This window comes from Bos taurus, chromosome 10 (genome assembly GCF_002263795.3).
Source record: "Bos taurus isolate L1 Dominette 01449 registration number 42190680 breed Hereford chromosome 10, ARS-UCD2.0, whole genome shotgun sequence".
NCBI classification, from domain to species: Eukaryota; Metazoa; Chordata; class Mammalia; order Artiodactyla; family Bovidae; genus Bos; species Bos taurus.
This window is the reverse complement of record NC_037337.1, coordinates 60,776,045-60,793,713: the sequence shown is the minus strand read 5'-3', so window position 1 is coordinate 60,793,713 and position 17,669 is coordinate 60,776,045. Positions and strand designations below refer to the sequence as shown.

The 17,669-nt window shown below is 37.3% G+C and overlaps 2 protein-coding genes across 5 annotated transcripts in view; one reads left to right on the top strand and one right to left on the bottom strand.

Moving 5' to 3' along the window:
* Positions 1-1,205, top strand: part of FGF7 (fibroblast growth factor 7) — a 61,649-nt gene extending 60,444 nt beyond the window's left edge. The window contains exon 4 of one of the 2 annotated variants that reach the window (XM_005211861.4): positions 83-1,205. In XM_005211861.4, coding sequence (XP_005211918.1) covers positions 83-277 — 195 coding nt within the window. In that variant the 3' untranslated portion in view covers positions 278-1,205. The remainder of the gene's footprint in view (positions 1-82) is intronic. The other variant, NM_001193131.1, reaches the window with a different exon arrangement.
* Positions 1-17,669, bottom strand: part of FAM227B (family with sequence similarity 227 member B) — a 212,363-nt gene that overhangs the window by 131,017 nt on the left and 63,677 nt on the right. The gene's annotated exons all lie outside the window — the stretch shown is intronic.

Genomic DNA, 17,669 nt, shown 5'->3' with positions numbered 1-17,669 from the left:
AATTTTACCAAATATTATGTTTATTCTTTGTTTGAGTCCTAAAAATCATTTGGATAATGTTGTTTGTTGTTCTTCATTGCAGAAAGAATGCAATGAGGACTGCAACTTCAAAGAATTAATTCTGGAAAACCATTACAACACATATGCATCAGCTAAATGGACACACAGTGGAGGAGAAATGTTTGTTGCCTTAAATCAAAAGGGGGTTCCAGTAAGAGGGAAAAAAACGAAGAAAGAACAAAAAACAGCCCACTTTCTTCCTATGGCAATAACCTAATCATATATGGCATATAAGAAACCAGTTCCAGCAGGGAGATTTCTTTAAGTGGACTGTTTTCTTTTTCATCTTTTCTTTTCTCTTTTTTAAACTAACCAAGAAAGGCTGGAAAACTACTGAAAAACTGATCAAGCTGGACTTGCGCATTTATGTTTATTTTAAGAGACTGCATTAAAGAAAGATTTGAAAAAAATATACACAAAAATCAGATTTAGTAACTAAAAGTTGTAAAAAGTTGTAAAACTGGTTGTACAATCATGATGTTAGTAATAGTAATGTTTTTTTCTTAAGTTAATTTACCCTTAAGAGTATGTTAGATTTGATTATCTGATAATGATTATTTAAATATTCCTATCTGCTTATAAAATGGCTGCTATAATAATAATAATGCAGATGATGTTATATAAGATGTGTCAGACCTAAAGGCTGCTGGAATGATCTGTCAGATAATCAAGCCAACACTAACTATGGAAGTTGAGCAGTATTTGAATACGTTCTAGTGAAAAATTATGAACCACTCTAATCAGAAAAGAAACAAGTATTCTCAAAAATTCCATTATGGAAATGAGTCAAAGCAGTAGTTTTATAAAAGTATAGAATTAGAACATGCTCGTACCTACCAATTAACAAGAACAAAATTCGTAATGCTGCTCCAGTTGAAAGGGTATTGCTTACAGGATGTTTTAAAAAATCTTGTATATAAAATAGCAATAATGATGATAATACTGTATTTCATCTCACTCACCACAAGATAACATTTTATAATCCCTAAAAGTAAAATCCAAAAATCTTTTATGTTTTTTTGAGGTAACATAATCTTTCTTTTGTATAATTCATATTCAGGAATAAGGCTTTTAATAATGTTCTTCCCGCAAATAATCGTGCTTTTCTCCTCTGGTTACAGCATTAAACTCTATTTTAAGTTGTATTTGAACTTTACTGTTTTGTTATTTAAGTTTATGTTATTTATAAAAAAAAAAACAACCTTAATAAGCTGTATCTGTTTCATATGCTTTTAATTCTAAAGCAATAACAAAACCGTCTGGCTCCACTGCAAGTCCCCCTCCCCCTTGTGACCAACATCAAGTCTAGTACACAGCAGTCAGGCCAGCAAATCCTGGATGGCAGACAAAAATGACAGCCTGCAGCATTTCTTACAATAGACGTCTCACAGGGAACAATACAAAAATGTGAACTATGTTTTGTGACATATTCTCGTCAACTAAATTGGATCTTATAAGTAAAATCACTGCAGATAAAAGGACTTACAGGATTTAAAAGTTAAGCTTTGTTTAAGTTCATGAGAAGAAAAGTAAAATACTTTTAAAATATGCATACTTAAGTTAGTAGTTTTTCTAATCTCTAGAAATCTCTGCCATTTAAAATATGCCAGCATTGAAAGTTGCTTTCCTATTGAATGGGGAAGACACAATGTCTGAAGTGGAGTCTATAGTTAGGGATTTGAGACTCTGAATAGTAATCAAGGCTTGAGGTCAGGCTACATATGATGGACTTATTGGAAAGATAAATTTCTAGTTCATAATACTTCCATTAGAAGATCTTCGTAGTACTTTATTGCTCAATTGAAGGCCAATATTTATCTAAGTTAAACTGCTGATATGCTAACAATGGTGGTTTTGATTTCAAACTATTTGTCATTAAAGTCCCTTTATTTCATACAAATATCTCATAGTACATTTATAGGTAAGAGTTACATAAAAAGGCTAGGTCAACAGAAATAACAGATTCATTTGATTTTCTTGTGGCTCACCTACATGATGAGGCTGTAGGAAGCTATGAAGGATTGCCTGTCCTCAGGTATACTCTGGGGAAATGCCATGCCTAATAGTCTTTATTATTTGACTCCAGGGCCTTGATAACTTAGGTTCCTAGATCAAGCTTCTGTGCCTGGTATCTTGGGAACATACCAAGATAAGAATCGATGTTTCTCATTATTTGTTTTCCTTACTGCCTAGCAGAGTGTCTCTACTCATAATAAATTTTTTATATTAATTCATTGAATGTTTAATATCAAAGTGAATTCATAATGAAACTAATTTTAACTAATTTTTAAAAGTTAGGGTGAAAGATGGTTATATGGAAATTTAAACAGAAATAGTGTGTATGTATATAAGCTATGAGCTATATTAGGATCAAATACTCTGACTAGAATTATACTTATTAACAAATTATAAAGCAAGACTGAATTAATCAATATTTAGCAGTAAATATGATCCAGTAGTGTTTCTAGAAACACTTAACAATTCTTTATCCTCCCCCCTTTATTTATTAATGTGCAAGTTTTAGAAAATAAAATCTGTACTAATTACATATACTTAGAATTCAAGAGTCTTACAACTGCAAGGAATCTTAGTCCTTACTATTTCATTTGTAGACCAGGGAATTGAGATTGTATTTTAATAGATCCCAATAACACAGCAGGTTAGGTTCAGAGCTGCCACAAGAGTTGAGCTCACTCAGCATGTGCTTCTTGCTCTTATATGATTACAATTATTAGTTAATAGCCTTTAAAAAAAAGTATTCCTATAGAAATATGACCTTTACATTTACATTCAAATGTGCCATGTTGGGAAATTCACTTGATATATAATAATTAGTCTATACTGTGATGAATTGAATAAAAAGGAGTAAAAAAATGAAATTTCCAATTCTGATTCCTATTCAACTCTTACATGCACCTCTTTATTTACAAACGGAGAGCATTGTGCAAATTAGCCAGATAAACAGAGTAATCTTTTCTAAATGTTCTTTGAAAGAGAAAACTGGTTAAATACATTGGTTTTCAAGAATTAGGAAGGAAAAAACTGAATAGTTAACAAAAGAATAAAAAATATATTTTCAATGCAGTTAGTGAACTAAAATATTTTTACATAAAAATGCTATAAAATAAATTATCAGGCTTTGAGCCGGCAAAAATTCAACTTAATGACAGAAAAGAAAGGATGCTGGATATAAATTCTTGGTTTCCATCTCTTAGTGTTTGCCCCTTCTGGTTCTTAAAGAACATAGAGATGGACTACGGAACTGGCTGTGCATGCGTCAGTCGCTTTAGTGGTGTCCAATTCTTTGCTACCCTGTGCATTTAAGCCCACTAGGTTCTTCTGTCCATGAGATTTTCCAGGCAAGAATACTGGAGTGGGTTGCCATGCCCTTCTCCAGGGGATCTTTCCAACCCAGGGATCGAACCTGTATCTCGTGCATTTCCTGCATTGCAGGCAGATTCTTTAACTACTGAGTCACCTGGGAAGCCTGGAACTGGCTGTACTGAAGGCAATTCTGTAACCACAAATACCCTAAATCAATGCCTCTCAAATTTCCTACTGAAACATCAATAATAGTAGAGGTAGAGAATGAGTCTAAGGAATAATGAAAAGGAATCCCACCAAAGACACAAAATTTCTTGAAAAATTTTCTTAAAACTCATGTGATTTTTGCATTTTATTCCATAATACACTTATGTCTGCTTTAATATAAAATTCACACTAGTGGAAAAAAGTGATATATTAGAAAGATGTATACGTTTTATCATGTGGCTTCATTTACACTACTATCCTACTGCCATATACCTAGGCATGAATAAGACACAAGAGAGCCTATACTTCACACAGTTCAACTTTACACACAGATGACACTTGGTTAAAGAAAACCAAAACTTTATATATTATAAAAGTTTACTATGAACTACAGTGACGCTAAAAACATTTAAGGACCAGTATGAGTAGTTGATGCCATCAAGGTTTTGCATTCATTATGTCAGCAAATCTGGAAGACCCAACAGTGGCCACAGGACTGGAAAAGGTCAATCCTCATCCCAATTCCCAAGAAAAAAAGTGAAAAAATGAAGTTGCTCAGTTGTGTCCAACTCTTTGCGACCCCATGGACTATAGACTACCAGCGTCCTTCATCCATGGGATTTTACAGGCAAGAATACTGGAGTGGGTTGCCATTTCCTTCTCCAATTCCCAAGAAGGGTAGTACCAAAGAAGATGCTACCTATCACACAACTGCATCCATCTCACATGCTAGTAAGGTCATGCTTAAAATCTTGCATGTTAGGTTTCAGCATTATGTGAACCAAGAAATTCCAGATGTCCAAGCTGGGTTTAGAAAAGGAAAAGGAACTAGAGATCAAATTGCCAACATTTTCTGGATTACAGAGAAAGCAAGGGGATTACAGAGAAAGCAAGGGAATTTCAGAAAAATTTCTATCTCTGTTTCATTGACTATGCTAAAGCCTTTGACTATGTGGATCATTATAAGCTGTGGAAAGCTCTTAGAGAGACAGGAATACCAGACCATCTTACCTATCTCCTGAGAAACCTGTATGTGGGTCAAGAAGCAACAGTTAGAACCGTGTATGGAACAACTGACTGGCTCAAGATTGAGAAAGGAGTACAACAGGGCTGTCTGCTGTCACACTGTTTGTTTAACCTATAGGCTGAGCACATCATGAGAAATGCTGGGCTGGATGAGTTACAAGCTGGAATCAAGATATGCGGGAGAAACATCAACAATCTCAGATATGCAGATGATACCACACTAATGGGAGAAAGCAAAGAACTAATGAATCTCTTTTTTCTTTCTTTTTTTAAATTAAATTTATTTATTTTAATTGGAGTCTAATTACTATACAATATTGTAGTGGTTTTTGCCATACATTGACATGAATCAGCCATGGGTTTACATGTGTTCCCCATCCTGAACCCCCCTCCTACCTCCCTCCCCATCCCATCCCTCTGAGTTGTCCCAGTGCACCAGCCCTAAGCACCCTGTCCTAATGAGCCTCTTGATGAGGGTGAAGAAATAGAATGAAAGAGTCAACTTAAGACTGCTGCTGCTGCTAGGTCACTTCAGTCGTGTCTGACTCTGTGTGACCCCATAGACGGCAGCCCACCAGGCTCCCCCATCCCTGGGATTCTCCAGGCAAGAACACTGGAGTGGGTTGCCATTTCCTTCTCCAATGCATGAAAGTGAAAACTGAAAGTGAAGTCGCTCAGTCGTGTTCAACTCTTCGCAACCCCATCAACTGCAGCCTACCAGGCTCCTCTGCCCATGGGATTTTCCAGGCAAGAGTACTAGAGTGGGTTGTCATTGCCTTCTCCAACTTAAGACTAAATATTAAAAAAAAACAAAGAAAAACAAAAAACTAATATCATGGCATCTGGCTCCATTACTGCATGTCAAATAAATGGGAAAAGGTGAAAGTAGTGACAGATTTCTTCTCCTTCGGCTACAAAACCACTGTAGATGGTGACTGCAGCCACGCAATCAGAAGATAATTGCTTCTTAGCAGGAAAGCTATGACAAACATAGACAGTGTGTTAAAAAGCAGAAGCATTACTCTGCCAACAAAGGTCCATATAGTCAACGCTATGGTCTTCTTAGTGGTCACATATACAGTTGTGAGAGCTGGACTGTAAAGAAGGCAGAATGCCAAAGAATTGATGCCTTTGAACTGTGGGGCTGGAGAAGAGGGACAGGGATTCCTTGGCACGCTGCAGTCTAAGGGGTTGCAAAGAGTTGGACGTGACTGGGCAACTGAACAACAACAACAATGAGTGGTTACTGTGAATCAGAGCATACCACCACTCTCATAGAATAGATTCAGGTCACTATGTGGGCACCAGATGATTATCAGCTTCGAACATTTCTACAACTGCCTTAAAACAGAGTTTTTAGAGAATACCTATTAATTGGTCTGTCTGGTTTGAGTTCTTAATGCATATCTTAATATGATATAGTTCCTAAAAACTTCATGTCTAGACATTTCAGCACTGTTGCCAGGTTACTCCTTTTTTTTTTAATTTTATTTTTTTATTGAAGTATAGTTGATACATATTATATAATTTATAGGTGTTCAATACAGTGATTCATAGTTTTTGAAGGTTATACTCCACTTATAGTTATTATATTGGCTATATTCCCTGTCTTGTACAACTTATCCTTGTAGCTTATTTTAGACAAAATAGTTTGTATCTCAATGTCCTACCCCTCTATTGCCCCTCCCCCAGCTACTTTTTATTCCACTTCTATATTTATCCAGCAAAGCTGCTGCTTTCAATGAAGGTAATACTCCTCCCATGTATTTTTCCACTCATCCTCTAACTTTGAGTGGCTTGTCTAGAAAATATACTTTTTCTTGAGAAGACTTGACGGGAAGCAACAGAGAAAGTCCTAGTCTCTTTCCAATAACTCCTATATTTACTCTCACCTGAGAAATATTTCAGTTTCCTTTTACTTCCTGGTTATTATATGGTTCCAATTTCCAAATCCTCAAATTGAATTTATGAAATGATAAAAATTTATTTAATTTTCATATCAATAGAACTTGTATTCTAATAACTGAAATATGAGATGAATAATAACATTTATCTTGAAGACAGAAGGCCTTTTTCTTGACATATCCAGTCAGCCATGTATTAATTATCTATTGTTATACAACAAATTGTCCTAAAACTTAATGGCTTAAATTGGTTTAACTTTAAAACTTAATGGTTTAAAAATGATTTTAATTATCTCATAGCTAATGTGGTCAGCAACCTGGGCAAGGTTTAGCTAGGTGTCTCTAGCTAGAATCTTTTGTAAGGCTATAATCAAGGTGTTGGCCAGAACTGCAGTTATTTGTTCCTTCAATGCTCAACTCAGAGAGGAATTTACCTTAGGTACTCACTGGTTGTGGGTTTGAAATACCACTTCTTCACCACATAAACCTTGCCAAAGCTCCATTTGCCACATGGCAGTTCGTTTCCCACAGAGCAAGGAATTAGAAAGAATGAGAGAGAAAGAGTGCCCCAAACGGAAGCCACATAGCCTAATCTTCAGTACTGTTCCATCACTTCGGCCTGTATGCAAGGGAAAAAATTAACAAAGGCAGACAAACCAGAAAACAAAAATTATTGGAGGCCATCTTAAGGGTTGCCTAACACAAGTCATAAACAATGATTTTAAGGTCACTGCCATAAAGACAGGCTTCTCTAGGGCCTCAGTTCAGTTCAGTTCAGTTGCTCAGTCGTGTCTGACTCTTTGCAACCCCATGAATTGCAGCACGCCAGGCCTCCCTGTCCATCACCAACTCCCGGAGTTCACTCAAACTCACGTCCATCGAGTCAGTGATGCCATCCAGCCATCTCATCCTCTGTCGTCCCCTTTTCCTTCGGCCCCCAATCCCTCCCACCATCAGAGTCTTTTCCAGTGAGTCAACTCTTTGCATGAGGTGGCCAAAGTACTGGAGTTTCAGCTTTAGCATCATTCCTTCCAAAGAAATCCCAGGGCTGATCTCCTTTAGAATGGACTGGTTGGATCTTCTTGCAGTCCAAGGGACTCTCAAGAGTCTTCTCCAATACCACAGTTTAAAAGCATCAATTCTTCGGCCTAATATGAGTCATTTGTGGCTTTCAGTGGTGAGCCATTCAGCAGTGAAAGATGAAGTAAGTTTACCCTCTGTGGCACACACTTGATCCTTTCCTGAAGGATACTTTATAGTACAATGCCACTTAGGATAAATGAAAAAAGGCTTGAACCACAGTCTGAACTGTCTATTAGCTTGAGTTATGCCTCCTTGGAGAAGGAAATGGCAACCCACTCCAGTACTCTTGCCTGGAGAATCCCATGGAGGGAGGAGCCTGGTAGGTTACAGTCCATGGGGTTGCAAAGAGTCGGACACGACTGAGCGACTACAGTAATGGTAATGCCTCCTTAGATCTCTGAACGTAGCTGGAAAATTAACAGTATTACTTTGCCTCTACATGAAGGAAATGACACTGCCTTCAGATCCAAAATGAAGATAACCTTCCTCTTCACCTTCCTACCTCAAGAGAATAAGATCATATATGCCAATTGAAATTCCTCAAACCACAGAGTTTTGTCCTAGATGGTGGAGGTAGTCAGTCATAAATTACCCAATACCACCTAAGGATAAAGAGCTAAAAACACTTGACAAAAAAATAGATTTTAATGCAAGATACACATTGGAATCATCTGGGAATTTTTTTTTTTTTTTTAATAATGAGGCCTAGGTCCCACTTCAGATCAACTGCATCAGTATATCTGGGATGCAGCTCAGGCAATCATTATTTTTAAAGCTCTCCAGGAGATTTTAATCAGCCTATGTATTTGAGAACCAATTAACTAAGTGAGGGCAACATGTGGGGAGGGGACATTTTAGGAATTACATCTGATTCTTCATCCTTGTTTCTTCCTTAAACACCCCCCAAAGCTTTATGTTACTTCCCACCTAATTCCATATTTTCTAATATTATTCTAAAGTGTACAGTGCTTCTAGACACTAGGTTTTCCTAGGTATTTCCATATTTTGCTGTCACACTGGGGCTAAAATAAATACAAACACTGAAAAGAGAGCTACAGGTCTTTTTGCATTGGAACAATTATGGAATATAAAGTGCAAAAAGGGACACTCCCCCCATTCTCAACCCCCACCACACACATACCACATGCCATTCTCAAACAGGGCAGACAGAGTTTAGATTCTGTTAAATTATATCTCAGATACTGTAATTTTTCTATTCAAAACTATACTTATTTTCCGTATATGAATGGAAGCCAAAGTTTTTAGAGTGGCCTATTGGAAAAGATTCTGATGCTGGGAGGGATCGGGGGCAGGAAGAGAAGGGGATGACAGAGGATGAGTTGGCTGGATGGCATCACCGACTGGATGGATATGAGTTTGGGTGAACTCTGGGAGTTGATGATGGACAGGGAGGCCTGGCGTGCTGCAATTCATGGGGTCACAGAGTCGGTCACGACTGAGCAACTGAACTGAACTGATGGAGTGGCAATGGAAAAAGTTAAGTGATTAAAAACTTAGATGGTAATTTAGGTATCAGCAAGAAAAGTGAAAAAAAAAGTAAAGTAATAAAAGTCAACAATTATGCACTCAGATTGTTTCACAAATATTACTAAATTCTCATGTCATTTTAAAGAAACTCAAACTGAACACTGTAGACAATATTTTAATGGGAATCATATGCCCACTGGTATGGAAAAGGCAATAGCCCCACATAAAAAAAATTGACGAATGTACAAAAGTTTGAAGTAAAGGAAATATTTAAGGCATGTATATATCCACTTAATGTCTCAACTTTAACAAAAGTTTTCTCTTAATCAACTTAATGAAGTTAAGGGATCCAACTAGACTAGATGAAACTTTATTTAACTGATCTCCTATTGTTCATTATTTTGGTTGTTTCAAATTTTTCACCAAATGAGATTCTTTTTGTACATACTTCTTTATATTTCTAATTACTGTATGAAGATAATTATAACAGAATTATTAGACAAGAAATCCTTCAAAAATGCAGAATGCAATTTGATTTTCAGAAAACTTTTCCCCGATATATATTTCAAACTTTAGTACATGGAAGTAGATAAACATTTTCCTTAATATTTATGCTCAAAATGTAGTCAGCTTTTATTCTTATCTCTTCTTCCCTTTATCTGTTATCATGAAAATTTAGCTAGACTCTTGCTAGCTCAGATGTATGTCTTTCTAGATCCTTCTACATCCTCGCACCTCATGTCTAGAGTTTAGCTACTCTAGAATGTTCCCTAATCATTTTTATGTCAAGTTCCTTCCCATCTCAGATACTACCTATTCCCATAATCTCCCTAAAATACACTTTGATGATGTCTATTTTCAGTTAAAGAATCCACATCAGCTGCTCACTGCATATTGGGTTTTCCAGTACTCTTGCCTGGAAAACCCCATGGATGGAGGAACCTGGTAGGCTGCAGTCCACGGGGTCGCTAAGAGTCCGACACCACTGTGCGACTTCACTTTCCCTTTTCACTTTCATGCATTGGAGAAGGAAATGACAACCCACTCCAGTGTTCTTGCCTGGAGAATCCCAGGGACGGAGGAGTCTGGTGGGCTGCTGTCTATGGGGTCGCACAGAGTCGGACACAACTGAAGTGACTTTGCAGCAGCAGCATATTGTGTTTATTTTAAATTCTTTAAAATAACATCCAAAGCTGTCAAACAATTGGTTCCCTTATCTGTCCAATCTTCTCACTGTTCACCACAAACCTTAGAGTTTAGTCCACCGTGTTTATTCCACTGTCTTTCTTTCCTCACTAGTCCATAATTTTTTTAAAAAAGATCCTATTTATTTTTTTCACTTACATATCCCAAGCACCTTTAATAGTATCTGACACAGAGTAAACAGTCAGCAAATATTCACTGAATGAATGGATAAACCAATTCTAATTCAGTGACAGAATAATAAGCACACCTCATTACAAAGCGTTGTTCCAATTATTTAAGCAGTATGTAAATGTAGTTGTTGCAAATGAATAAAAATGTACCTTTGTGGGGTGGGTTCAAGATGACAGAATACTAGGATGCGTGACTCACCTCCCCTCACGGAAATATAAAAACAACTACATATAGAATGATTCTCACTGGGAACGAGCAGGATGGCTCTTCCACAACCAAAGCTGTGAAGAAACATTCACACAGAATCTTGTAGGAAGGGAGGAGAAGTGATCTGGTCAGGACTTGCATTCCTAGTAGAGAGTACAGAAGAGAAGGGGCTGTAAGACAGGCTCAGGGATTCTTCCGAGTGAGGGGTTTTGAGACAGGAGGGAAGGGGCAGGGCACAACCTTTAAAAGAATGACATAGCCTTTGAGGATACTACATAAACTGTTTAGAACACATTAGGCCCAAGATGGCAGACAATTTGACTTCCAGTAGACCTTGAGTCTTATTATATGCTCACTGCAATCCATTAGCATGCTAAATGACACACCCACAGATGCCATGACAGTTCCCAGGCTGATCATAAAAGGGCAAAAAGTGAGCAGTGGCCCAATTCCTAGAAATCCCTGCCCCTTCCCCCAAACAGTAGGAATAATCCTTCCACTCATTAGCCTAGGAAATTATCCAGCTCATGTAAACTACCCACCCCATATTTTGGGGACTCTAACCTGAGAAGACCTACACTCTATCTGTGGAGTGTGTTTTTCCCAGGACTGCTCTCACCTTCTGAGATGAACTGCATTCTGTCTATGAAATGTCTATCTCTGCTTTCACTTTATTATGGCTCGCTCTTGAATTCTTTCCTGCATGGAGCCAAAGACCTCCACTGGACAGCCAATCCCAGGGCCTCACCCAGGACCTGACCACCTTCTCACGCCCCATTTTCCTGCAACCTCTTTACAAAGGATATCAATAAATCTACATCTTGCCTATCACTTAGCCTCTTACTGAATACCATATGTGCTGAGATATAAAGAACCTGAGGTTCATTAAATCCTGAGATGGGTTGCATGGTTTCAGTTAAAATATTTTGGGTTTGAGTCCCAACTGAGGTCCAATTGGGTTTGAGTCCTATCCTAAGTCAGAGACCGTGGGTTCAAGTCCTATCTGAAGTGTGACTGCATTTGAGTACCACCTGAGGGAGTGTTGGCAACCACTGCCAGCATGCCAGCAGGAACCTGGTGCACACACTTGGGAGGGAATGAGGGTGGCTCCAGGGAAAAGAATGCCACTGCCAGAGAGTACATCCCTGCTCACACAGAAGGCAGTGAGACTAGATTCAGGGAAGAAATAACTAGCACACTTCAGCATGTTCCTGCCCACACAGGGTGAGCCAGCTCAGTAGTGTGCACCAACCCTTCTGGCCTGACTCAACCTCTAACCAAAGCAAGGACACTGAGGAAAAGTGAAACCAGCACAGAAGTGCAACCCCAAGGCCTCAGGTCCCAGCCACCTGGAGGAGAAATCCTGGAGAAACCCCTCTCTCAGGGCTCCTGCTCCAACCTCTTGGACCTTATCCCCTGAGAGAATGGTGATGGCCACTGAGCAAAGGAGAAGTGTCAGGTTGCACTTGGCTTTCGCTCCAGCCCCTTCAACTCTAGCCCTACCTTCCATCAAGGTGGTGGTTGCCAACACACCCCAGGGAAAAATCTGGCCCCTGATCACTTCAGGTACAGCCACCCATGAAAGCCACTGGCCATAAGAAGACTGAATAGGGACCATCCCACACATGTACTCACCATTAAGATCAAGATAGGTAACTGTTTAACCTAATTTCACAGAGACAGAAATTTAAACAAAATGAGAATACAGAAGAATATTTTTTCAAACAAAAAAATAAGAACCACACACCCCTGAAAAATGCTAATGAAACAGAGATAAACAATTTACTTGATAAAGAATTCAAAGCAATAATAGTAAGAAAGTTACTTGAAGTTGAGAAAAGAATAGATGAACACCATGAGAATTTTAAGAAATAACTAGGAAATACAAAAAAGAACCAGTCAGAGCTGAAGAATACAATAACTGAAATGAAAAATACATTACAGGGAATTAACAGCAGATTAGGTGGCTTCCTTGTGTCTCAGTGGTAAAGAATCAACCTGCCAATGCAAGAGATGTGGGTTTGACCCTGGGATCAGGAGATCCCCTGGAGAAGGAAATGGCACTGACTCCAGTACTCTTGCCTGGGAAATCCCAAGGACAGAGGAGCCTGGCAGGCTATAGTCCATGGGGTCGAAAAGAGGCAGAAATGACTTAGTGACTAAAAACCAGCTAACAGGTGATATAGAAGAATGCATGAGCTATCTGGAAGATAGAATAATGGAAATCACACAATCAGAATAGCAAGAAGAAAAACAAATTTCAAAAATGAGAATAGCTTAAGAGCTCTGGACAACATCAAATGTACTAGCATTCACATTATAGGGGTCCCAGAAAGAGAAGAGAGAGAGGGGTAGAAAACGTATTTGATAAAATTTGTTGTTGTTCACTCGCTCAGTCATGTCTGACTGTTTTTTGAACCCATGGACTGCAGCATGCCAGGCTTCCCTGTCCTTCACCAACTCCCAGAACTTGCTCAAACTTATGTCCACTGAGTCACTGATGCCATCCAACCATCTCATCCTCTGTTGTCCCCTTCTTCTCCTGCCTTCAATCTTTCCCAGCATCAGGGTCTTTTCCAATGAGTTGGCTCTTAGCATCAGGTGGCCAAAGTACTGGGGCTTCAACCTTGGTCCTTCCAATGAATATTCAAGATTGGTTTCCTTTAGGATGGACTGGTTTGATCGCCTTGCAGTCCAAGCGACTCTCAAAAGTCAAATACGTTCATCAGTACCATCCCTTCCTTCTTTGTGGACTTCTTTTCCACCATTTGTACTTTGAATATCCCCTAGGTGCTACCTTCTTCTCTTGTCCCTCTTTCCCAAACCATCCATGCCATGACTTTAGCCCTGTTCCAGTGCTTCTCCACAGACTCTTGAACGTAGCTACTTACTGGACATCCCCACTCTGATGTCCTTCTGCTATTTTAACCCCAAGGGCCAAACCTGAGTTTCTGTTCAAAATGGAAATAAAAGCAAACACAAATGAATAGACCTAACTAAACTAAAAGATTTTACATAGCAAATGACATCAATAACAAAACAAAAAGACAACATACTCAATGGGAAAAGATTTGCCTGCTAAAAGTTAATATCCAAAATATATCAGGAGCTCATATAACTCACTGTCAAAAAACCACCTGATTAATAATGGGCAGAACATCTGAATAGAAATTTTTCTAAAGAAGACATATAGATAGCCAACAGGCACGTGAAAAGATGTTCAACATCATTAAACCTCAGAGAAATGCAAATAAAACCACAATGAGATATCACATTCAATTTGTCAAAATGTCTATCATCAGAGAGACAACAAATAATAAATTTTGCCAAGCATGTGGAGTAAAGGAACTCTTGTACACTGTTGGTGGGGGTGTAAATTAGTATAGCCACTATGGAAAATAATATGGAGGTTCCTCAAAAATTAAATCTAGAGCTACCATATGATCCAGAAATTCCACTCCTGGATATAGATCCCAAGAAACAAAAACACTAATTTGAAAAGATTAATGCTCCCTAATGTTCACAGCAGCATTATTTACAATGGCCATAATATTGAAGTAACCTAAGTATCTATCAACAAATGAATGGATAAAGAATCTAAAAAGTAGACTATATGAATGAATATAACAAAACTGATTCACAGAGAGTAAACTAGTGGTTACCGGTGGGGCAATGGGTGGAGATAGAGGCAACATAGGTGAATGGGTTAAGACGCAAAAACTATTAGGTATAAAATAAACAAGATACAGGATGCAATGCATAGCCAATATTTTATAATAAACTTAGATGGAGTGTAACATATAAAAACATTGAATCATTCTATTGTACACCTGAAACTAATATAACAATGTGAATCAACTATACTTCAATAAAAACAGCAAGACATCACCTTGCTGTTCAACCTAGTGACAGTCTCTCAGAAGTATTCAAATTCAAGTTATTCACTTCTCCTTAGCTTGATATTTCCATATCACTCACTGGAAGATGTTAATGCATGTAATAATACAATAAGAACCTGATGCTTTTTTATGTTATCTAGTACCTCTGACCACTGCTATCAATCTACAGACCAATGTACCTGGGGGAGGCATTTGCAAGTCACCCAGTGGCAGACCATGGACAATTATCTTGGAAGCTAAATTAGTAATCAGAAAGTTGCATCCCAACTTAACAAAGTAAAGTTAAAGGATTTTAAAAGATATATTATTCAAGTTGTTATGAAATCTAATTCACAACAATCAAATTTGGATAGTTCTGTAAAAAACATTACTAGTTTATGGCTCTTTGGGCTATATCTATTCTATGCTACATGTCATTTACCCCACTTATGTTTACATAGTCTTTATCCACATAGTATAAAAGTAACCAAAAATAGTACAACAATACAACTTATTAAAATTAATACCACTTTGGGAGTTTATATCTCTGGCCTTCTTATTAATGTCTTGGGGATTTTGCACACTTTAGCCATGCAAACTTCTTGGTTTTCTTTCAGTGATGTATATTGAAGAGAACAATGTTGAGATTTTACTGGCTTAATTCTCAGAGGGTTATCTTATTTTTATGTTTTAAAGTTTTTTTATTTTTAATTGCTCCTAAGCATTGCTCACAGTGAAGAGGTAGCAAAATGACCAAGATGCAAGTTAAAGTTCAAGTATCTAATCAATCTGGTGATTACTTTAACCATTTTTGGAACATGTCATTTGCTAAATATCAACTAGTGCTTGTATATGAATAACTTAAAAAATTTTGTTTTACCTCCCCATAGCACCAAGTACAGAAATGTGCACATAGTTACTTAAAAGTTACATGTTAACTGAATATAAGAATATTTTTATTGCTTGTGGTTTAAACCATAGTCTATTTAAAAATCATAAAACATGATAATATTTTAACCTTAAATACTAGATAAAGAGGAAAATTTTAGCTTAAAGATTAGGGGGAAGGTTTAAAATTTGTTTTTCAAGAATGATCTTCATCTGAGTTTAAAAGGTTATATGGTGTTGTACCACAATAAGAATAATGAACATTAAAACTTTGATCTTGTAAATAATCTAACAATATACTGGTAAAGGGGAGCTGGCTTGTAAATGCTGAGTCCTTCCAGATACTGAAATTCTACAACTGCTTACATTCCAGTCCTAAAAAGGGAGATATGCCATTTTGTTTAGAAGGCAAATTTTAACTATCTTCTGTCTGTTTATCTCATTAAAAAGGAAAACAGAAAGTGCTTTTAGTTTAAAATTCTGGAGAAAAGTTAATCCCAAAGGACAATAAGCATCTCAAATGTCAAGAAGAATAAATTATGTTTTGGATTAGAACAAGCAATTTCGGGACAGCAGCATACATGGAGCACAGATTATCGTATTCCTTGAAAGTCATACATATGCACAAAATGTATATACTCATGTGTTACCCTGGATCTGCTCTTGACCTGCCTTAGCATTCCTCCAGCACAAAGAAGCACACACACACACACACACACACACACACAGAACTATTGAAGGAAAATGAGGGTAAAGACTTCCGAAATAATAAATCTATGCCACCAGTTTCTACTGCTAATTCCACCTCAACACTTGACAAAACACTTTTGGAGTTCATTCAGTATTCATAGATAGGAGGCATAGAGTAATGAAATTTTAGAAAAGGGAACTACAGAAATAATCTATTCCAATCACCTCAATTTTTCAGGTTGAAAAAATAAGGCTGAGAGGGGTTAAAAGACATGCTCAAGGACATTCAAGTCTTTTTCTCTAAGTCTTTAAAAGTGCTCTAAGTCCTCAAAATTTTGGGCTCAGGGCCACTTTATACTCTTAAGAATAACTAAAGACAATTAAGAATTTTTATTTATATGGGTTTTTATATCTATTAGTATTTCCTATATTAGAAATTAAAACATAAATCTTAAACATGTATTTATTATGTCATTAAAACTAATAAACTGATTTCATTTTAACATAAATTGCATTGTTTTTGAAAAAGATAACTCAAAATTTATCAAGAAAAATTTTGAGAAGAGTTACTCTGTTTCCTATTTAAAAGATCCCTAGTAGAAGACTAGAGGTCTTAGTAGTCTTAGTAGAAGACAGCTGGATTCCAATATCTACTTTTGCATTTTTCAGACAGATTTTTGAAGTATATATTTATATATTGAAGCATATTAATAAAACCCAGTATCACACAAATAGTCAAAAAAGAAAAGTATTTTAACAGCTGTGAATTTTCTTTGATTGAATACTATACTCAAACTTGACAGTTCTAGTTTCTTAATGGTGGGTTGCAATGTAGATTCGGAAAATATAACTGTGCTTTGTGTACTGTTATACTAAAATCCACTGATCTGTCATACTTTTTAAAATACATATATGATTTTTAAAAATACAATGCATTAGTCGTTTGAAAAATATTGGTTCAGTGAGTTATGCAGATATTCTAAATATTGACACATTTCTTTATAGTAAAAAAAATCACATTTTTAATATCACCATTGACTTACCAGAGAAGTCAAGGACTGGGAAACTGTCAAGATCATGGTAGCGGATGCAAGTTCTTCAGAATTTTTGTTTGAAAGTTCAAATTTTATTATTGGCCATGACAAGATCAGCACAGTTCAGTCGCTCAGTTGTGTCTGACTCTTTGTGACCCCATGGCCTGCAGCACACCAGGCCTCCCTGTCCATCACCAACTCCAGGAGTTCACTCAAACTCATGTCCATTGAGTCGGTGATGCCATCCAACCATCTCATCCTGTCATCCCCTTTTCTTCCCACCTTCAATCTTACCCAGCATCAGGGTCTTTTCAAATGAGTCAGCTCTTCACATGAGGTGGCCAAAGTATTGGAGTTTGAGCTTCAGCATCAGTCCTTCCAATGAATATTCAGGACTGATTTCCTTTAGGATGGACTGGTTGGATCTCCTTGCAGTCCAAGGGACTCTCAAGAGTCTTCTCCAACACCACAGTTCAAAAGCATCCATTCTTCGGCACTCAGCT